At 38.6% G+C, this 23,219-nt stretch overlaps 1 protein-coding gene across 3 annotated transcripts in view; it reads left to right on the top strand.

Annotated features, from left to right (window-relative positions):
- bmpr1bb (bone morphogenetic protein receptor type 1Bb) overlaps positions 1-23,219 on the top strand; it is a 69,348-nt gene that overhangs the window by 44,925 nt on the left and 1,204 nt on the right. For 2 of the 3 annotated variants that reach the window (XM_088070688.1, XM_088070687.1), the window contains 9 exons: positions 1,957-2,266; positions 16,438-16,603; positions 17,635-17,737; positions 18,037-18,139; positions 19,770-19,866; positions 19,959-20,103; positions 20,546-20,738; positions 21,678-21,975; positions 22,090-22,507. In XM_088070688.1, coding sequence (XP_087926814.1) covers positions 2,179-2,266; positions 16,438-16,603; positions 17,635-17,737; positions 18,037-18,139; positions 19,770-19,866; positions 19,959-20,103; positions 20,546-20,738; positions 21,678-21,975; positions 22,090-22,507 — 1,611 coding nt within the window. In that variant the 5' untranslated portion in view covers positions 1,957-2,178. The remainder of the gene's footprint in view (positions 1-1,956; positions 2,267-16,437; positions 16,604-17,634; positions 17,738-18,036; positions 18,140-19,769; positions 19,867-19,958; positions 20,104-20,545; positions 20,739-21,677; positions 21,976-22,089; positions 22,508-23,219) is intronic. The other variant, XM_088070689.1, reaches the window with a different exon arrangement.

Below are 23,219 nucleotides of genomic sequence, written 5' to 3'. Positions count from 1 at the left end.
TTGCATGTTTGCATGTGTGTGTTGGATTAGGGTGAAGTTGCAAAGTTGTGGCGGTGCCTGGAGGTGTGAGCTCTAATCACCTCTAATCACCTGACGTGTGATGGCCTGATCCCAGTACAAGTGTTTGTGTTTTCACCCCTTTCACACACAGACTCACATGAGGAACTGAGCGCGCTTCAGCCTATGTCTGAACCTTAATACCAGACTCTTGGTTACAGATTAATGTCCGGTCTGCACCATTCACACGACACCTGTGTCTGCAGCTCTAGTTTCATAAACATTACGTACGTGAAGACGGGGTTGTCAGGAGGTTGGTTGCTTTTTGTGTCATTGTGGATTGTATCCTTTTTTTTTTTTTTTGATTTGTTGTGTTTTATGTTTGGACTATCAGACAGATTAAGGGTGCAATTTAAAGATTTTTAATTTTGAAGTCTTTTTTGTCCTTTTGAAGAAGGGTGGATGTTGGAGAATCCTAATTTCATCTTTTTGGAGAATCCAAGGATGCAGACTTGTAATGTAGGATTGTACTGTTAAACTCGACTCAGTTTTCTTTTTCTCCTATATTTCGCCTCCAGTCTGCATGTCTTAGTGTCTTTTAGACAAGAAACTTACCCCCAAATTGCTCTGTCTTGCTGGCTGTGCTATGAGTGTGTGCATTTGAATGTTTAAAACTGAGCTGCAGGTGGTACCTTGAATTATAGCCTATGAAAAGGGTTCCTGCTAATCCTTGAAAGGACTTAAAAGGCCTTAATTTGTATTAAAATGTATAATTAGTAATACCTTTTTTTTATAATCACTATACCCAATGCTTCTCACATTAATATCATGTTAGGATAGGGAAACCAAAAACATTCATCTTACACTGTCTGCCAGCAAACATTCACTGTACTTTAAACAACATCAAAAAGGGCAAATTGGATAAAAATTGGCTATTTGAGCAAGATTTTGCAGCATAGCTGACATCAGCACAAAGCGTTGCCTACATGGCCCAGTGTATTTAATGCAAACAGATTTTTAAGTTTGGGACAATGGAAATCAATGTTTTATTTCATTCTTCAACTTTGTTTTATGTAAAATGATGTTAAATTTCGTTTGGATACACATTTAAAAAGGCTTAAAAAGTATTAAATCTTACCTGCCTTAAGCCATAGGAACCCTGATGAACGAGTGTGAATGGTTGAATGTGACAAGTAGTGTGAAAGCGCTTTTAGTGGTTGAATGATTAGAAAGGCACTACGCAAGTCTGTTTGCCATTTTGTGTGTGTATGTGTTGTATATTACAACTGAAATTGACAGTGTAATCCTGCAGAAACAGGTGATGCTAACTGGAAACATTTGACAGAATCTTGGAAATCCAGTGCAACAACCCGTTCTCGTAATTCATTTTAAACATTTTTTAGCATTGAAAGGAACATAAAAGCTCAGGTTGCGTAGCCAGCCTGGATAACCCACATTGACCTATTCACACCAGCCACAAATACAAGTTTTGCTCCTCTTGTTTTGGTGTATTAAATACTTCTCAGCTACTACTTGCTCTGCCTCGCAGGATTTGATACCAGAGGGTTTTACCAAAGTATATGTACATGTCCTCTATAGGTTTGTACACCTCAAGTCTTACTGTAGTTTCTATGTCCCTCTTGGCATGCTGTGTGTTTGTATGCCTGTAGCAATAGCTCATAATGCTTTCACTGCTGCCTTTCACACCTCGTTCAGCCTCGACTCACATCCGCGGCCCTTTTATTTCTTCTCTCTGTGTATGAGTGATGTGTAATGTGTTTGTGTGCGAAAGAGAGAGAGAGAGAGGCTGTACATGGGTTCATATACTCAGCTGTTCCCTGTGAAGTGCACCGGTCACAGAAAGGGCTGGACAAATAGCACAGTGAGAGAGAAACTAAGTAACACCCTCCTCCCCCCTCTCTTTTCTCCCCCTCTTCTCTCTCTGTCTGTCTCTCCCAGGCTGTCAGTGTGGAGTAGTGCTGGAGGCTGCGGGGCGGCTGCGGGGAAGTTTCCTCAGAGTGCAGAGTGGCAGTCATTCACAGAGAGACACTTGTGCAGAGAGCGGACTGGCGGCCTTTCACGGAAGGATATAAAACACACACCCCCACCTCTGTGCACGGGCGGGTTCGCTGTGGCTTAGGGATTTGAAGAAGCTGGGCTCCTGGGGTTGGTGCTGGAGTGATGGTGGTTGTGTGGCGGCCTCAGAAATGGGCCTGGCAGGCGGTTCTCCTGGTGACCGGACTGGCATCACTGAGTCGCGGGTCTGATGGTGAGTACTGTACTGGACACCAGTTGTGTGTTTTGATGCTACTACTATTCTCCTGCAAGGTTGAGGCCTTCACGTGTTTGTTTTTATTTTGTCACTTTCTGGCTAAACTGTGATGTAAAGCTGCAAGAAGCAAAGTTTTTGCATTTGAATTTTCGTATCTGTATATGTGCTCTGTGGCGTTAAATGCATGTTTTTTTCACACATTTAATTGCGAATATTGTTGGGTCACAGGTTGATCGTGCTTGCTGTGAGGTTATCCGTCTATTTTTTTACCCGCGGTATTTACGATGAGCAAAAGCTATCATGATCTCCACAGGGGGCTACCATGAGAGCGGGTGTGCATTTATCTGCCCTGTCCTCTCCCTCCCCAACACTCCTCCTCCTCCTCCTCCTCCTCCTCCTCCTCCTCCTCCCTGGTCATGTTTTGAATTGTTTGAAGATGGACAGCCAGTTGTCTTTTACGATGAATGCCAACAGTGTCACAGTGCCCCGTAAGGTTGTGACAGGCGGGGAGGGTCGGCAGGCTCCCAGCGTCAAGAAGATGACACTTGTGCATTTGTTCGGTTTGTCATCACAGAATGGAGAGAGACATCGTGAGTGTTAGTATGAGTGAAGTTTGGGATTTTTATCTCCCCCTTTAATGTACGCATATTAAAATGCTAACATTAACTATTTAAGATAAACACAGATAAATTATTGATAACTGAAAAAAAATAGTTGATCAACAGAAAATTTGTCTGCAACTTACTATTAACAGAAGTCATTTCTTTGTCTCATATGGCAAACTATCTTTGGGTATTGAATTGTTGGTTGAACAAAACAAGTCATTTAAAGAAATCACCCTGGCCTTTAGAAAATTACAATGGACTTTTTTTTTCAGGATTTTTATGACATTTTACAGACTAATCAATTAATCAATTAAAAAGAGTGATTGATTGATTTGACATTGATTGATAATTCAATAATTAGATTGTTAGATGTAGCTTTACTTTTAATTATGTTTTTTTAATATTGAAAAGCTTAATCTTTGCAGAGACTCACTTTATTAAACACATATTAAACACAGTTGCAAGTAAGGCTGTAAAGCCACTGTCGGTGCGCACACACACACACACACACACACACACACACACACACACACACAAAGCACAGTGTTTATAAATATTGCTTTAAAGAGATGGTCTGTTAAATTTCACCATATGAGTCTTTGCTGCAACTAGATTACCCTTAAATAATAAATCATGGTTTAGTTTTCTTTAATTTATGCTGCCAAGGCCTCTTCTTGGTATACTTAAGTTACAATATACTCATGGTGTTCATTTCTGTGTTGTCTATGTATGTGTCCATAGTACTCAAGCTGTAAAAGTACATCAACAGACCTATCATTGATATGTTTTTTTTTTTAAAAAAATCTTAGTTAACCAGAAAACCTAAAAAGAAAATTGAACAGCAGGATCAAAAAGCAGGTAACTATATTAATACAATTAATTGGATTATAATTTTAATCCTGGCACAGAGAGATACTTTGGAGAAACTGTGCCACAAATAAAGACTAGCTGTAAAATCCCAGCCTGACTGGGTACTTCAGAGCTAGCTGTAACTTTCGCAGTTGGTCACAAAATACCTCAGCTGCTGATGAATGTTTCTTCACAGAATTTGCCTCATTGTTATCTGTGCAGACTGAGCTACGTGTTTAACTTCTCATCCAGTATTAGTCTAGCAAGTTTGAGCACTACAAATACAGAAAGGTTGTTTGAAGATGGAGTGAAATTCAGACACTGACTCTTATTTTCCCAATAGTCTGACTTTAAACTGACAGTTTCTGCTTGTTCCTGTCAGTGCAGACAGAAGCTATGAGCCATTTCCGGAAAGATCTATATTATAAGCTCTTTCTGCAGTGGCAGGCTCCATAATTTTAACTCCTTTTGTCCACTTTCTTTCACATACTTGAGCCGCCAGTTGCTTTTTGGGTTTCTGCAGTGATCAGATCTTTTTAAAGGTCTCCCAAATGAGTAAAACATGTGGGAGGTTGCCCATAAATCTAAGCAGCACGGTCAATTTGCCACCTGTTTCTATAGGCTGGTGAGGTTCACAGAGAGTAGATGAGCCTTGGCTCTCATTTTTTAGTGCAGTTAAAATAAAAAGATTTTGGTTGTATGTTTGATAATATACTTTTATGATGGTTACATTTTTAAAAATGTGTTTTGGTTTTGCTCATTTTCCCAATCCACATTTTGGTTTTGCTTTTGTCCAGTGTTTATAGCAAAAAGCTGCTCAGTGACCATGAAAAGTCAACATGTCTGGGTCATTCCTGCAAATGCAACAACTCCCAGAACGTCCAAACTCTCACTGTACTCTCTGAGAAGGTGAGATGTCACCTACCAAACAGCCACCAAAATGGACAATTTAATGACCAGCTGTTTATGAACTTTTTTTCAATTTCAGCCCATGATGGGAAAACACAGAAGACCACAAAAAGTTTACTTGATATCACTAAAACCATCCTCTGGTCTTCTGGACAGACATTTACAATCAACAGGGCTCTCTGAGGAGCTGTTTTCCAAGTACAGTGTGTGTTTTCATTCACAGCGATGTTTGAATATCTGGAAATGTCAGTGTGTCTCTGTAGGAGTGTATCTCTGTAGAGGGGGTATATTAGTTTTGTGTTTATCAACAACCATTTGTCATCTGTAGCTCTGCTTGAGTTGCACTAGTGTGAAGGAGTTTAAAGTAGGTTTGTTGCAAATTAGAAAATCTTCCAGTTTGAATTTAGGATAGGAGAAAACAGGACGATTGTGACGTTCATTAAGGGTCATTATATTTGTGCCTAAAATAGAAAGAACGTAATGGAGAAATTGTTTTATTGGGTCCTCACAGAATCAGTTTATGTGTTGATGATGCTTTTAACTCTATGTATAAAACATTTGCTGAATCGTTTGAAACAGAAAGTGTTTTGTAGCAATCGCTACACTTTGGGAAGACATCTGTGTGGACTGTTGTGGAATAAGGTCAGAGTGTAATGTAGCGCAGTGGTCCAGAAGTACAAAACAGCAGCAGTTGGTCCTCGGCAGGACCAGGCCTCTCCAGCCTTCTGTGTGCTGCTTCCTGTCAGGATGTGGATACGGTTCCCCCACACAGAATTTGATCCCCAGGCAGATGTGCTGCTCCAGCGGTCAGGCATGGGAGCAATATACTGTGTGTGTGTGCGCGTGTGTGCATGTGTGTGCATGTGTGTGTGTGTGTGTGTGTGTTTGTGCAATAGTTATTCATGTGCATCACATGAGTATATCTGCCTGGTGAGATTTGGATGCGTAGGGCTACTTTTTGTGAGTTCAGGGAGTACTAGAGTGCAGATTTTAAAAGTAGCAGCTTTTGAATGATGATCTTTCCAAATTCATGAGTATAGAATAATACTGTTGTTGTTAACAGTGCAGTGTTGAACATTTGCAGCTACATGGAGCATTTAACTGGTTATCAAACAGTCTCAATTTTTTTTAATGATAACTTTATATGACCTGCATAAGCAACAAGACCATCAGTGAGGAGATTGGCAATTTCTAAATTCTTAATGCCTCTCTGTGGGTCTGATATCCTGCAAAAATAGACCAGAGGAGTCTACATTTACATTTTCTCTGGTAAAATTTTGATGTGAGTAGAATGTAGGCAGTTAAAAAGACAGAAGGAGGATACGTTTCTTTAGAGAATTTTATTTTTGACGTTGTATTGCGTGGTTATGGCCGATACTGGGGTAGAATCAGCAAAGAGAAAAAAAGAATTGACAGAAGAAAAACGTTGAAAGAGCACAGGCAAAAACAGGAGTTGACCTTGATCAATCATTTAGCAGATGGAGAGAACTGCAGGATTTGAAAGGATTCAAAACTGATCCTGACTTGGCCCTCTTCCTCCTAGACAGGTATGTAATATGACTAACTTGCTCTGCTGGAGTCTGTTATTCCCTCTGTTTCAATGCTGAGGCTTCACATTGAGATGGCTTGTGAAACAATGGCAGATAATTGTTAGCTAATTGAGTGAGTGAAGTTGAAACGAAAGAATGAAAAATGAATAGGAACCTTTATGCCTTCAGCTGTTAGCTTGCACCTGAGCACACACTGCAAATGACGGAGGTCACACTGGATATTACTTTAACACAACTGGCTTATGACAGAACTTAGGATGTTGGCCCTGTTTCTGAGCTTCATGTATAAAGACACAACATTATCAATGGTACTGATGCTGCTTTCAATTGAGCTCTGAGTTTGGAGGTATGAGCCCTAAATGACATCACATAATGACGTTGATCACACTCCAGCACAACAAGTTGGAAAACCAAAATGTTAGCAATACCAGTTGATAACAGTGCGCTATGCTATAAATGTCCCATAAAAACACTGTAGCAACTTGTCCACAGATAGGGGTTGGACAGGACTGTGTGTGAAATTGTAAATTGTTTAATGCTTCAGCTTTCACTACTGTTGATGCACAGAGCAGCCATATTGGATTTTGAGGTCATGGTCAGTCAGGTTCCTTTAACTTTCCAGAAATCCAACTTCAGGGGGCGTCACAGTTGAAATCTCTAGCAGAGAAATTGCAAATTAGGATTTCCTAGTGCAAATGGAAAGGATCATAGAAGCACCATCTTCATATTACATTTATTAACATTAATCTTACAATGCAACAAATAGATACACAACTTAATTGTTATGTATCCAGCTGTGTTTAAAAAAATATATATTAAAAATAATTTCTGTCTTAACTGGCTTCCCCAGCTAATTTTTGCTGAATTTAGGTCTTTACAACAGGCATTGGTACTCATGGGAAATGCAGTCTTCATTCTGAGAAAACCTACCACTATTGTCCATAGGAGTCGCAAAAATCAACACAAAATAAAAGTCCTTTCTCGTTGCTGTTAGTTATAAAGACCTTGAACAGCCTTGAGAAAAAAAAATGCTTTTTTGGCAGAGGTAATATTGTTGGGTAAAATGACATATTGTGGTGGTGCTATGGCTGCATTCTCTTAATATGTCTGTAATGGAGCCCAGCATTAGTCAGTGGCTTGTGGCTTTTTCCAGTAAGTCCAGACCACATGGATGGATAGATGAGCAGTGAGATGAACTGATGAGCCTTGTGGACAGACAGTATTAAAAACATATCTTGAACCAGACAGTAATAAATAAGAAGATAGGACTGAGATAGTGTGTTGGGATGAGTGCCACACGCGCACACCACACTGTGGTTAATACAAAGCCTTGGTGTCATTACATGCCAGCATCTACACCTGTTCTTTCTGTCAGTCTGTGTGTGCATTTGTGAGCATTATCCAGCTCTGCATGTACTCTCTATGGCAGCTGTGTAAGAAAACATTGTTTTTATTTAACTAAATGTTCATTTTTATTGGTAGGTTAAATTACTGCATTGTTATTTGGAAGTAAAAGTGAAAGGAAAGTATTCACACAATTACATAGAGATTCTCTGGGACCTCAGAAAATTTTATATAACTATACTATAAATAACTATAGACTATATATAACTATATATAACTATAGACACTTATTTCTCAGAGAAATGCATGTTTTTAAAGAAATGAACTTGTATGTAAGTTCCTCATAATGTGGTTAGCGAAGTATATTCCTAGATCACATTTGTTGTTTTTTCTACCCTTTCAAATGCAAGACCATTCATATGCAGGATTTTTGGTGATTTATAAGTAGGGCTGAACAGTTAACTAGAATTACAATGTAGATCACTGCAAAATCGAAGGAGGCTCAATATTCAGTAAAGGAAAAATATGAATTAAAATGCCGTTTTAAATTAAGTATTGTGATGCTGCAGAGATGTCCTGGCCCAAAACTAATTGTACACTACAGAAGTCTTAATTTGGTTCAAATCCTTGCAAAAAAAATTCACCATGATTGTTTTAACCCTTTTACACCTGGATCCACATCACTTTTCTGGTGCTGTGCCCAGGTGCCTTTCACAGGTATTTAAAGCCGTGCGAGTAAAGTGGTTTGAAATCTTTCAAAAACATGAATAAAAAGGAAATAAGTAAGTATATCTAGATTTTGTTTAAAGCCAGAGATGATGTTGCAGAATTATTGTTGTTTTTAGACACATTTTTTAAAGCAATACACTTTTTTTGTGCTGATTTCAAGCACAAAAACCTTCATGCTAGTTTTTGTGTCATTTCTTCTCAAGTTGATCATAGCCTTTTTCCCTTTTTCCCATGTTTTTGAAAGAAACAGTCCAGTAGTCTCTTCGCTCAGGTTCCAACGGGTTAATGTATTATTCCATGAAAATGGCATAATAATGCAAAAATAACTGTAACCTCCATTACTGTGAATCATATTGCAATTGCTGTATTGCAATTGCTATATTAGTCCAATAAACTAAATCTAATATGTTATATTATCCAGATTTTTCAGCCCTATACATCAGCATGTTAATAAATCTCAGTGCACTTTAGTTTGTTGCCTTTACAACACACGTGTCTGTCTCTTTCTGTTTTCTGGCATTTATTGGAATATAGCAAAAGTCAATGTGTCTATGCGTCTGCTGAGTATTTTGTTGTGGATATAGCAGCTCTGTGCTGTAATCGCACCCTTGTGTAAAGTTTTCTCCGAGCAAACATTGTGAGTCTGACAGTTGAGCTGTAGTTTTTCTGAAGGTTGAGTTAGGGTACAATGTGAAGCAGGGTCAACGGTAGACAGGTCTCCCCTCCATAAATTTGTTGTGGCATTACTGCTGCGGGTGGTGGGAGCCTCAAAGTGACCGTCTCATTCCTCCGCAAAGGCAGTCTGGTCACGGCCGGTAAACACAGAACAGGTTGCTGGAAGCTGCTTGGTGGAAACAGATGACCTGATGTGAGTGTACCAGCAGAGACGGAGGAGAGAGTTTGGAATGTGCCCCTTGTGTGTGTGCGTGTGTGTGTGATGTGTGCACATGTGTGTGTGCGTGTGTGTGTGCCTTCTGTGGCAGAGTTCTTTGAAGGCTGTAGGGGGTTAAGAGGGATGAGGGTGCGGTGTTGGGTGGAGGAGGATGTATGACCTCTTTGCAGGTTGGTTGCAACCCCCCTCGGGGTCAGAGTGCACTCTGGAGACACTGGGGAAGATGTCTCCTTTGAGGAGGTGATTTATAATAGCCACCTGGAGTAACTTATCTCCCTTTTTTCGCTCATGTCCTCCTCTCCGCTTGTGATGAACACTCAGTGTGAAGGTCTCAGCTCACAGATTAAATGGCTGTAGCTCCATGAACTCGGCTCTTGTGAAACAAGGGTTGAAATTGGAACACTTTGTGCAGAGATTTCTTCTTTTTTTTTTCATTTTCCGGGACATGAAATTCCCGCATCAAGATTTCTCAAACTTGTAATGGCAGTAATTCTGTTTTACATTGATTTTCTCAGTTATCTCTCGATGGAAAAACCAAACCCAGTTTTATAGCAGTACATTTATTGATCGCCAGTGTCCGTCTAGATTACAACTTTAGTTTAATGTACGGGTCATATCACAAACTTTTCAATTCCAGAGTACTGTCAGGAATGAGATTTGGTGATTAGAGGAAATTCTGCCCTTATCCGTCTGTGTCAAATTAATTATTGTTTTCATGGGACCCAATTTCAGATAAATGCCTCCATAGTGCACAACAGCAAACACACAGGGAGTGCAAATCAGAGGAACAAATTTGCCTACATTTTCAATTAAAACTTTTACATCAAATCATTGATCCAAACTTAAATTGTATTTTGCTGTTCTTAATAGTGTGACTGTTATCTAGTGTTTAATTATTTTAGTTTGGTTAGGTTTAGTTATTTTGTGAATCTCTTTATAGTGTTTTGTATTTATCCATATTTATATTTTTAAGTTCAAACTTTTAAGCGTTAATATCATGTTCAATTTTCAAATTTAAATTTGCCTTAACAATTAACATTGTAGACTCTTCTTTTTGTGATTTCTTTAAAAAAAGTAGAGTACAGTTTAAAAAGTATCATTTTAGCAATGGTATCAGAAAAAAAACCCAAACAATACTCAACCGTATAACACAGCTCATTCTCCAAAATGCCCAACTCCTTACTCATTCTTGACTCTATTTTAAAACATCCTCAAATATCCTCTGTCTTTGAAACATTCACCAAATGTAATGCATGTTTTTGGTACATTGTACTAAAGCTGGGCAATATATCGATATTATGTCAGTATTGTGATATGAGACTAGATATCGCCTTGGATGTTGGATATCGTAATATGACATAACTGTTGTCTTTTTTGGTTTTAAATGCAGCATTACTATAAAGTGATGCAATTTTTCTGAAAGAAACCGACTGTCAAAGCTTTTCTATTGTTCACATTGCCCACCTAGTCATTATATCAACTATACTGATGATAATTTGTCAAATAACTCAATATTTTATGAAAGCACCAGTAGTAAATCCTACAATATTGTCACAATATTGATATCAAGATATTCGGTAAAAAAAGATTATTGGGATATTTGATTTTCTCCATTCTATATTTTCTTCGTTTTTTTTTTTTTTTTGGCTTCATACTCATTTCCAGCCTGAAAATGACCTCCATTATCATTCTTGAACTCTTGAACTAGTAAATATTCAAGTGCAAGTAAAAAAAATATAAGAAGACACTAATGTCTTGCCAGTGCTATATCCTCCTAATAATGCTGCCAACTCTCCGTATGGAAATTAAGTAGAGGATCAGTGTCTAAAAATAAAGTCAGTCTGTGAGCTGTGTTTCACTGAAAAGCCACAGTCATTAATAAGCTTAATCAGCTAATACAGCTAAGATATGAATTCAATGAAGGGTTTTTGTTTGGTTACTTTTTGTTTTTGCATCAAGATCCCATGATGCTTAGCTTGTTGGTTGTGTGTAGGATGGATTTGTACAATGTGGGTGGCCGTATTCCAGACATAAATCATTCTTACGTACAGGTTACCTTTCTTATTTCTCCTGTCTATATTCTTTAAGTGAAGTGCAGTTTGATGTTGTACCTTATTTCTGCATTATTCAGTAGTGTGCGATACTGTCTGACACATGCTTGTGCAGCAGAAAAATGTGCTGTGCATATAACCTTGAAAAAAATCTGTAGATTATTGAACAACAATATGTTAAATATGTCTTCAATAATAAGTCAGTTCATGACGGTCAAAGTTCATTTTTTGTTGCATCCTGACTAACTTCAGGAAAACATTTAGTAACAGACAGCCACAACTTTAAAACATCAAAAAAGGGAAAAACTATATTATAAAATGCAATATAAACAATATACAAAATGATAGAGTGGTAGCTGTTGGCTAGATATCTAGATCTGGCATGGAAATTTCAATGTCAGTTTAGTTCCCATGTGTCATTAGTATCATCAAACACACAGGAACAGTCATGCTACCTCTGTCACCACAGAAAACTTGGCGGGAAGTGAAAAAGGAGGACGTTTTTCAGACCACGCTGATAGTGTTCAGCCAGAAATGAAAAGAGATAACAAACATGGTCATGATGACTGCACAATCACATGAACTGTCATCACTAATTCAGATACATTTGGAAAAGCTGAAACTGGTGTGGAAGTGCCGGTAGACACATGGCCACTGACGGACGGCAACAAATTGTGACTGAAAGTTCTCCAGCTGGAGTCATTCTCTCATATGTTATTTTTAATTGCTTCAAGTGCATGTTACAGTCTGGCTGCGTGAGTCTGGAGGGGTGACAGCATCCTGCTGTAAAGGAAAGCGGTGCGCTGGATGGCAGAGCGGCCAGACAAAATGAGACCGTCGTTTTGAAAGAGGATGCACCACGATCGTTGTTTTATCTCTATTACCTTGTTTTTATCATCGCTGAAAGGCAAAATTGGAATTAAAACTAAAAACAAGTAATTAATAGTCCAGCCACAGAGTGTGTGTGTGCATTGCATGTTTGTGCGTTATGTGTCTAGTTGGAGGAACAGCCTGTGGAATGTGTGGGGGATGCAGATCAGATTTCGGGGTGACCTTGAGTGTGCCCCTCGCTGACACAGCAAGTCGGTTTGGTGTGTGTGTGTGTGTGTGTGTGTGTGTGTGTGTGTGTGTGTGTGTGTGTGTGTGTGTGTGTGTGTGTGTGTGTGTGTGTGTGTGTGTGTGTGTGTGTGTGTGTGTGTGTGTAAAAAACAATAGAATACTGTGGTGTATCAACAATAATGATAGTAATACAATCTTTATCTTATATACCCAATTCATATATGTTGAGTCTGTTTACTTACAGGGCAAGAAAACCATAAAATCAGGTGGTTTTATTTATTTGGATTTTTCTTCTTCATCAATCAAGTCTTTAAACTTCTCTGTTAGTAGAACTTGTGCTAAGCGTAACAAAGTTGCCCTCTCTCCTACGCTCTCTTAAGACTCCTGCTGGCTTTACATCCTATAGCCTCTTTAATAGTCTACACACAGTGATTTTGTAGTAAAGCTGCTCCTGTATAACAAGCATAACAAACTCTGCCTACACAAATGGCAGCCTTATGTTTCTAAAAGTTGTAGAGAAATAACTGCATACTTTTATGTATTAACATTAATCTTCTGCCAACTTAAATACCTTTTATATCAGTTCAAGGTAAAAGTTCTGTGAGCAAACATGACAGTAAATGATTTCCACTAATACTCTTGTGAGTATGTTATGCAATCAGATATGTTGCAGCTTTGTATAATTCATGTTATACTGTGCACCCCATGGTTTCATTAAGCTCAAACAATAGGGAGAATTACAAAAACAAAATTTGGTGCATTTTACAATTATTTGTAAGGTGGTACTCTGACTAATTTTAGGATTGTCCTCTCCCTGCGTCAGCTGTTCTGTAACATTTCTGTCTGAAAGTGACCTGCTCTTGTCTGCTTTCTCACTTACCGGTAAAGCTGATATGGACAGAATGTATCTAAAGGCCTGACAACTTCATGAAACATCCCGTCATTTGTTTTGTTTTTTTCATGCACACTCACAGAAAAACCAAGGCCACTGCGAGGGAGGATCAGAACACCTCTGCAAACTTCCCCTCTGACAGAAACGGTAGCACAGATTAGCATGGAAGGACACAGAGTCCCACTTAAAGAACAGTCACTGTGTTTATACTGTACCACACTAGGATTCAGCCTTTTCATCACGTTGTCCCCTGGAGGATTACTCATGTCCTTTTTTCAATGGTTGGTCGACTTTCAGGCTGTTGCACTGCTTAGATCTACTTACACCTACTTTAGAAAAGCCCATCCACAGTGTAAGGAAGCTATTCTGGGATTTTTTGGATGAATGGAGCTAATGTGGGGATGTACACCTGTGGTATCTCGACTTTCATAGTTAATTTTACTGTGAACGTCCTTTGTTTGCAAACTAACTCAGGATTTCAATGCTGATAAATAACTTATCTCACTGTTTTTGAAATCTAAATGATGTGAATATTTTAGGAGAGAAGAGCAGGAGAGAGAGAGTTAGGAAGACATCCATATAGTGTGGCACAACACAGCTCAGCTCTCTGACCACAGAGGTCTTCAGGGACGAGCTGCTGTCTGAACTGGTTTTATTATCTGTTGATGAATGTATGAACCTTCAGTAACTTGATAGTATGGATAAAACAGGTTTCACATCGTGTTTACTGTATTTATCATCAGTCTTAGTGAGTCACATTTTAAACTTGGCATTTTTTTAATCAAACACTTAAAACTCGTGTCTAAACATCTGACTGTGAATATTATTAGTGTACTATGAATGAAAAATGGATTTTTCTTCTAATGAAATAATTAAATGCCAAATCACTGATATTAATTATTATTTTTCCAGGATATTAGCTCATGAGTTCATGATTTAAAACTAGTTTGTGTTTAGGTTTTCCCTCATAATCAACACTTAATCCAGCAGTTACATGTACATATATGTGTACAGTTATTCCCGGCCGAATATTTAGTAGTCATTTTAATACCAAAAGATGGAATTCCCTTTTTGTTTAAAGCATGACCTTGTATTGATTCAGGATTCAGTGGGACCTGCAGCAGTTAACAGTTTTTAGGATAAGTAAGACCAGAGCAATAAAATTATCCTGCTCCTGGTTTATGTGAATACACTTGCACTGTGTTACTGCACTTGGCATGACTTTGCTTTGGTACTGTAGTTCAACTGTATCTATTGCCTGCTGGAAATGTTATTCCTCCCCTCAGAACATAAACACTAGATCATCCCATATATCCAGTAACATACAGTAGTAATAATGTCTGTCAACAGTTGTGTGCCACTTGGAGATGATTGCTGTTGTGCAGGCAGATTGGATAAAAGGAAGGATGTGTAGAACAAATGACATTATTTTTTTACTATTCCTGTTTTGCATATTTGTTAATTTATACTGTATATTATAAGAAATGACAGTCTCATCATTTACTAGTGCAACAGGTTTACTTAAACCATTTTGACCGGATTATCAGTTCTGTTGATAACAAATTCTATTGTTGGTTTGGATGACTTGATCTGTGGTAGAAAGCGATTAACATAAAGAATACTGTTAATAATATTATAAAACTCTGAACCTTTTCTAACTGTACCAGATATGTTAGATGGATTCTCTGTAATATGTTACAGTGATGTATTTAGTGTTACTACAGACTACTACAAACTACTTTGTAAAAAATCATCCAAGTGACAGTGTACATGTGATGCAAAATCAAAACAATATAATACTTTTTATAACACAAAAAGTCACATGCCAGCATTAAATGCCACTCGACTGAGTTCAGTACACAAAGTGATCACTTGTTCCCAAGTCATGAACCAAAACTAGAACTACTGCCTAACAGGTGTATGTCTCTGTGAACCAGTCAAGTTGTCAATAGTTGACATCAATATCCGTGAAAATTTGGATGCTTCACACACATCGTCCCCCGCGGCAGTACAGAAGATTTATACAATCAGCAGTGTTTCAAGGTGCGCACCCAGGATTAGTGTCTCCAGTTCCAACCAAATATCTCCCTTTTTGTGCCGGAGAAACAATTTTAAGTAATGGCCAGAAAAATGTGATTGCTGCATATTATGGTGTCACAGTGAAGTTGACCTTAAACCTTTAAGATAAAAAATGTTATCTCTTTACCATTTTAACCTATCAGGCATTTGTGGGAAATTTTGACATAATTGGCATATGAATTCTTGAGTTATGGCCAAAACAATTTTTGTGAGGTCACAGTGACCTCAAGTTCATGAGAATGAGACAGACTCGGTCACAGTGACCCTGACCTTTGACCAAAAAAATCAAATCAGTTTATCCTTGACTTAAAGTGGATGTTTGTGCCAGATCTAAAGAAATCACTCAAAATGCTCTTGAAATACAGCATTCACTGAGAATAAGACAAATGCAAGGTCTCAGTGACCTTGATCTTTGCTCATCAAATTCTAACCAGGACATTTGTGAGTGGACATTTTTGCCAAATTTGACGAAATTCCCTCTAGGTGTTCTTGAGATATTACGTTTATGACAACGGGATGGACGGACAACCCAAAAACAAAATGCCTCCAGCCACAGCTATCACCAGCGTGGGGACATAAGAATAAAACACCCCACTATTCATGGGAACGTACAGAGAATGTCAGCTTTTATATATAATGACCATCAGTTGGACACCTGCCTTCAGAAACTGGAGTCCATGAAGAAGTATTGTGCCAAGCAGGATTACTAAGTTAGCTATGTAACTTCTAAAATAGCATGCAACATTTTTTTAAGAAATAGCAATAATCATTCTGACTGACTGACACCCAATAAATCTAAGTTTTGCAATTTCTGCCTACTGAATGCATTGCGTGAGCATGCCTTGTGCTACACACACATAGCACAAAGAGTTCTTTCTACTGTTATTCTGGTTCCAGACTTCATGCAGGTACATTGAGTCGAGTCCAGAACAGCAGGGTTGCTTTCAGCAGCACATATTCACACATTCTGTGGATAGCATTGCCATGGTAACGGTGCCAAGGCAGGCAGAACTATATAATTCAAAAGACCCGCTGGACATGAGCAGAAATGTTGTTTGGATCCTTTGATTTATTTCTTATTTAATTTTCCTGAGGTACGTGTACTTAAGTTTTACTCCCCTGGCTTCGCTGGAGAAAGAGGAGTGTCCAGATGTTTTACTGTGGTGCTCAGTCCAGTTTCTCTCTCTCTCTCTCTCTCTCTGTGCACAGCCAACATGTTGGACACCATGCTGCAGAAAAACGGATGGAAGGGGGCTTCGCAGCAAAAGGCGGAGGAGGGCAGCAGCAGCAACACAGCCACAGTGTCAGCTCAGAACATGCTTTGGTGTCACTGCTACCACCACTGCCCTGACGACTCTGTCAACAACACTTGCATGTACGGTGAAGCACACACAAAATTATGCCGTTAATAAAAAAATATATCTCATGGCCATTAAAAGACATCACAAGTAATTAACAGAGAGACGTCTAATTACCTGACTAGACAGACACGTTTGCTTTGCTATATTCTTTAATGAGATCCCTCAAGCCACTTGAGATGCAGCTTACCAACAATTCATTAGCCAAGCCATTTACATTCATTAACATTCATGCATATGGCATGTGCTGTATGTTACAGAAATGTACAGGTAGGCGCCTGTAATGAATATATGAATATAGTGACAGCTTTATTGTAATAGTTGAAATGAAAATATATTTGAAGCATATTAGACTCCGTAAACACTTTCAATACTGGATTCAGATTTGATAATTACTATTCAACTTCAACACCTATGAGGATGATGAAGTCAATGACTGTTTAAATGCACAAAATTATCTGGTTTTTGTCATTATTGCAAAAAATGTTTTTTTCTGTTAATAATATATATATAATATATATATATATATATATATATATATATATATATATATATATATATATATATATATATATATATATATATATATATATATATATATATATATATATATATATCTCCAAAAACCTGTCATATCCAGGTCTTTCATAATGTAAAAAAATAGGTGTGTTTCTCCTTCTGACCAGAAATGTTGGCTTTTATGTTGGACATGCATCTCTACAACAGCCTTGCAAAGTCTTGACACGTGGGTTTGTGTACATTACAAAGAGCTGACCATAAACAGGCAAGAGGCTGATGCACTGTCCACATGTCCAAAGAATGTTCCTAAAACCTGAATAATATCTGCATATCCCACGTGCTAATCGGAAAATGTGACATTCGGAAAATGTCAAAGTGGAGTATGCTGTTTATATGACCCGTATCAAATCCAGAATAGTGTTACATTTCGAATAACAGTGGAATATGAGTTTGAGTGTAAATGTAGCCAATGATAAAAATACTCCCAGAAGATGTTTACCCAAATGATGATGTATGTGCATTTTGGTAGGACTGATGGTTATTGCTTCACCATGGTGGAGGAGGAGGAGGGGGGTCTGGCTGTACTCACCGCAGGTTGTTTGGGTCTTGTCGGCTCTGAGTTCCAGTGCAGAGTAAGTGAACTGTGTGTGTTTGTATGTGTGTGTATTTCTGCCTTTTCCTGCACTTGTCCGTGTGTGTGTCCTTCTTCATAAGCCGTTGTTAAGCTTTTACAAGCTTTCCTTTACTCAGCACAGCTCTTTACAAGCCCTGTTTAAATCAAACTTGCCCAGCCCTGCTATCTTTACACACAGTAGGAAAAACCTTTGGTTTATTGTAAATCTTCCTCATTAGGAATAATTGTGGCTGTAAATACTCTTTTGGCTTTGTTAGTGATTTGTTGAAATGCATGTGTCTTATGTGTGTGTGATAGGACTCGTGGAATGCACGTTCGAGGAGAGCTCTCGAGTGTTGCACAGATCAGGACTACTGCAACAGAGACTTGCATCCCACACTTCCTCCACTCATGACATCAGGTACAACGCACGCTTTTTCACACGGGTTTTTCACACACTGAAATCCTGCCCCATTTTAGAACCGGCTCATTCAGGCCACGCTGGGTGGTGATGGGTACTGGCAGTTTAAATTGTTACAAACCACAGTGTGGTGCTGGAGTGAAGTGGCACATGCGGCTCCGGGGGGGCAGAGGGAGAGAGAGAAAGAAGAGAGAGCGAGAGCGAGGCAGGTGAAACAGAGCCTGCAGGCTCGGCTTGTTCTCTCACCCTCTAATGAAAAGGACAGCCTCTCCCCGGGGCCTGCTTGAGTTTCTTGCCTCGGGACGGATGTGAGATATCTGTCCATCTGTTACTCCGCAACACACCAACACACACACACACACACACATTCCTCCTCCTCCTCCTCTCTCTCTCTCTCTCTCTCTCTCTCTCTCTCTTTCTTTCTGTCACTGTCACACACTCACCAATACACTTTCACACTGCCTCGCACTTCATTTTGACCTTCAAACAGACAGCAATATACTGATTTGTCAAGTCTGTTGGACATCCAAGAGAAAAAACAATTCCAAAATGTTATTTATTTTTTTACAACTTTGTTGTAGTTTTGGGACATTATTTCTATCAGCTATGATAACACTCACCAAAGAAATCACTGCGATTTGATAGCATAGCAACAACAAAGCAAGAAAAAAGCTGTAAGGTGATCAGGTGGGTTGTAAACAAGCCAACAGTTTAGCCAAAATATTGAAACAACTTTGTTTAGGGATAAAACTGAAAGTGAGTTGTCAAGTCTGTTGAATGTTGGGGAGAAATTAAGGACAATTTGCCATGCCATATATATTTTTAAACTTGGGTCTTATTTGCACAGCTTTTGCCATTATTTATTTTAGCAATGACAACACCGTACCCACCAAAGCAATCACTGAGATTTGAGAACATGGCAAAAACCAAGAAAGAAAAAAGCTGTTTGGTGAATCAGATGGGTTGTAAACAAGCTAGTTAGCCAAAATATTGGTAAAAACTAAAGCGAATGCACCTGATTGCACAGCAAGTACTGTTGCACTTTGGTAGTAGTTATACTTTACACCATTTTTTATCTCCAAAAATGTTTGGCTGAAGCCAGTGCTGTCCTTAACTTAAAACTTGCAGGGCACTTTGCTTTCCATGCAGTTTTTTTGTCCACTAGCACATCTAAGTGTGTATATGTGTGTGTGTGTGTGTGTGTGTGTGTGTGTGTGTGTATAAAGTATCCCCTTGTGTTCAAACGTCTGTTTGTGTGTGTCTGATTGGCAGGAGCATGGCAGAAAGTCTAGAGTCCCAGAGCTGCTTCAGGCCTCTGGGGTTTCTGTAGCGATGTCAGTGTGACAGCTGATCTGTGGGATTCAGGAAGGGGATGTGATCGATCTCACGCTGTGAGAGAAGGGGGTGCAGGGAAGGAGTAGAGGGGGGAAGGGGAGAAGGAGCTTGTCCCTGCCAATGAAAATTAGAAAGATGTTTGAGCTGATAAGAGTGAACAAATGACTGTCACCACTTATTCATCATTACTAAATGTACAGATTTTCCATCACACTTAGAACATGATCATTCACATTTAGAGGTGGTTAAATAATATATGACATGACAATGTTTGTTTGTTTTTCCATTTTTTTAGATTATGTTGACAGCAGTATCCAGTACATGGCTCTCTTCATTTCAATCACAGTCTGCAGCATCATCCTTGGTCTCATCCTTGTCTTCTGCTACTTCAGGTAAGAATCCTTAAGACATTTCATGCAAAGACAAACACATTCACACTGCCTGATTTGCAGTTATTAAACACTCCATTACTTTTCTGTGGCAGATATAAGCGGCAAGAGTCACGACCACGCTACAGTATCGATCTGGAGCAGGAGGAGACCTACATCCCTCCTGGGGAGTCCCTGAAGGATCTGATAGAGCATTCCCGCAGCATCGGGTCTGGCTCTGGGTCAGGACTCCCTCTACTGGTGAGAAGAAATAAGTGCACGCCTGCCTGAACATCACAGAATAGTTAGAAAAGTACTGCATTGCCTCATATCTTCACCTGGGACTGGATGATATGGATAAAATCAGTTTTATGCTATTAGTATGAAAAGTTCTTTAAGCATAAATGGTATATTACTATATACTAAATATAAGGAAAATTCCTATAAAAATAATTACTTATTTTAAATGTAATAAAGTCTCTGCGTTACATTTAAGCTATTCACACATGTAAAACTTCTGGAGCTTATCTTGCTATTTTGTCACAATTTGTCCGGAATAACTTTGTAAAGGTTTTAATTTTGAAAAAAGCAACTTTTGTACATCGAGGCCAAAAATAAACTCATTTTTACAAGGAAATGCTACAATAAATAACATTTTTTTCTTCATGTTCTTCATTATATTTTTACAACAACCTGGCTCTAGGTTCAGCGCACCATTGCAAAGCAGATCCACATGGTGAAGCAGATTGGGAAAGGCCGATACGGAGAGGTGTGGATGGGCAAGTGGAGAGGAGAGAGAGTGGCTGTTAAAGTTTTCTTCACCACAGAGGAAGAGAGTTGGTTCAGAGAGACTGAAATATATCAGACCTTCCTGATGAGACATGACAATATACTGGGTAAGGTGATATAAAGAGAGTGTGTAAAACAGAAATTAAATTGAGTACAGAATTTTTGTATTGGTGTCTGTGTGTGTCTGTACAGTGGAAATGTAAAGTAACACAGGTTCCATTTAACACAAACTCATTCAAAAAAGGGATTTTCCTCTGCTGAAGGAGGTGATGTGCACTAACCTAAAATCTGAGGTTTTAGGTACGTCATATGAAAGTCAATCCCTGTCTAATATGGGTAGCACATATCATCATGGTAGCAGACTTCTGAGACTCACTAATGTATGACTAAATCTCTCAGAAGTTTCCTCTTTCGCTACTACCAGCCATCTTGGCACATTCTGCTTCACTTGTCAACCGAGTGCTAGTCTTGCATAGCCAGACCACTCTGTGCACTTCATTTTAGCTTTGGAAAATACTTGAATGCATGTGCGGAAATCAAAAGCAAAACCTAGTAGCAGTGGTGATGGCGCAGGAAAGAGCCAGAATTTCTTAATAAGGGAGAAAGAGCAGATCTGCTTCCAGCCCCTTTTTTTTTTAAAGATTATTTTTTGGCATTTTAGCCTGTATAAGATAGAACAGATCAGTAGTGTGAAAGGGGAAAAGAGAGAGGAGACGACATGCAGTAAAAGGGCCCGAGCGGGAATTGAACCCGAGGCCGCTGCGGCAAAACTGCTGCCTTCATGCAAAGGGCACCTGCTTTATCCACTCAGCCACCAATGCCTACTCTCTTTGTTCACCCTATTTATGTGGTAAAACCATATCAAACAAAATAATAGTCATAGCAGAGTATTTTTACATAGCCCACTCTAAAACATGTTCGGCTGGCAACTTAAAGGTTCACTCACAGGGAGAGAGTAAGATATTCCCAAAATTAACTGGTATGATTTGTGTTATTTTCTGTAAGCATGTTTCTCATTTCTGCCATCCCTTCTTACCAACCTCCAGGGTTCATAGCGGCAGATATTAAAGGAACTGGCTCATGGACTCAGCTCTACCTAATTACAGACTACCACGAGAATGGATCTTTATACGACTACCTCAAGTCCAACACCTTAGATGTCAAGGCTCTCCTGAAACTGGCGTACTCGTCCATATCAGGCCTCTGTCATCTGCACACTGAGATTTACGGCACACAGGGCAAACCGGCCATCGCACACAGAGACCTGAAGAGTAAAAATATCTTGGTAAAAAAGAACGGGTTCTGCTGTATAGCAGACCTCGGACTGGCTGTCAAATTTAACAGGTAAAACATCCAGTTTGGACTGTTAAACACTTTTTTTTTTAAATACAATTTTGAGCATCTTGAAGATATCATAAAATACCTTTTAGTTATTTCTGTTTGTAATCCTTGTTTTAGTGACACCAATGAGGTGGATATCCCTCCCAACCTGCGAGTAGGTACCAAGCGTTACATGCCACCTGAAGTGCTGGAAGAGACCCTGAACAGGACCTACTTCCAGTCTTTTATAATGGCTGACATGTACAGTTTTGGCCTCATCCTTTGGGAAATGGCTCGACGTTGCATCTCCGGAGGTAAGAACAGCAAATGCAACTCTTTTTTTAAAAATGTAAATATAATCTATACATTTCTAAATGTTCTCTTAATGATTCTTCTTATTCCAACACACATTTGTTTTGCTGAAGGTATTGTGGAGGAATATCAGCTGCCCTATCATGACCTTGTACCCACTGATCCGTCCTATGAGGACATGAGAGAAGTAGTCTGCATTAAGAAACAAAGACCTTCATTTGCTAATCGCTGGAGCAGTGATGAGGTATTCTAAATGTTTTTCTGTACCAACTTTTTATTGTAAGAGGACTTCATTTGGCTTTATCAATAATAATAATAATAATAATAATAATAATAATAATTATTATTATTATTATTATTATTATTATTATTATTATTATTAATATTTAATATTATTAATATTATTTGATATATATTTTATTAACCCTTTAAAACCTGGGTGTACCTGTTTGATTTCTTTTAAATACATGGGAAAAGGCCATGAGAAACTTAAGAAAGAGTTACCCAGAAATTAGAAAGAAAATACATGAAAACTACTTGAAAATGAGCAACAAAAAAAACTCAAAACACACAAACAAACTTTTCCATTTTGTGTTTTGTTTTTTGTTTTTTTTAAAAATTAGTGAAGGAAATTACCTTAAAAACTGCTTTAAAAAGATTTTTATATTTATATTTATAATAATTAGGTACATCTGCTTGTTTATTCAGATTGTGGGAGACATCATGCTGAGTTCCTCATTTCCTTTTCCCCATGCTTCTGAAAGAAATTGCATCAATTTGTTCAAAGGTTTAAAAACTTGTGAAGGGTGTCTCCATTAAGCACAAGAAAAGTGATGACGACCCAGGTTTGATAGGGTTAATGTGTCACAGAGCAGAAATAAGCCATTTAACCTGTAAAAAATGTATTTGGTTGGTAGATATTCTCCATATTCATAACTGCAGATCAAGTGGTTTAT

Source organism: Plectropomus leopardus, chromosome 20 (genome assembly GCF_026936395.1).
Source record: "Plectropomus leopardus strain MGB_pleo_1.0 chromosome 20, ASM2693639v1, whole genome shotgun sequence".
Taxonomy (NCBI): domain Eukaryota; kingdom Metazoa; phylum Chordata; class Actinopteri; order Perciformes; family Serranidae; genus Plectropomus; species Plectropomus leopardus.
This window is presented reverse-complemented; position numbering and strand designations above follow the sequence as displayed.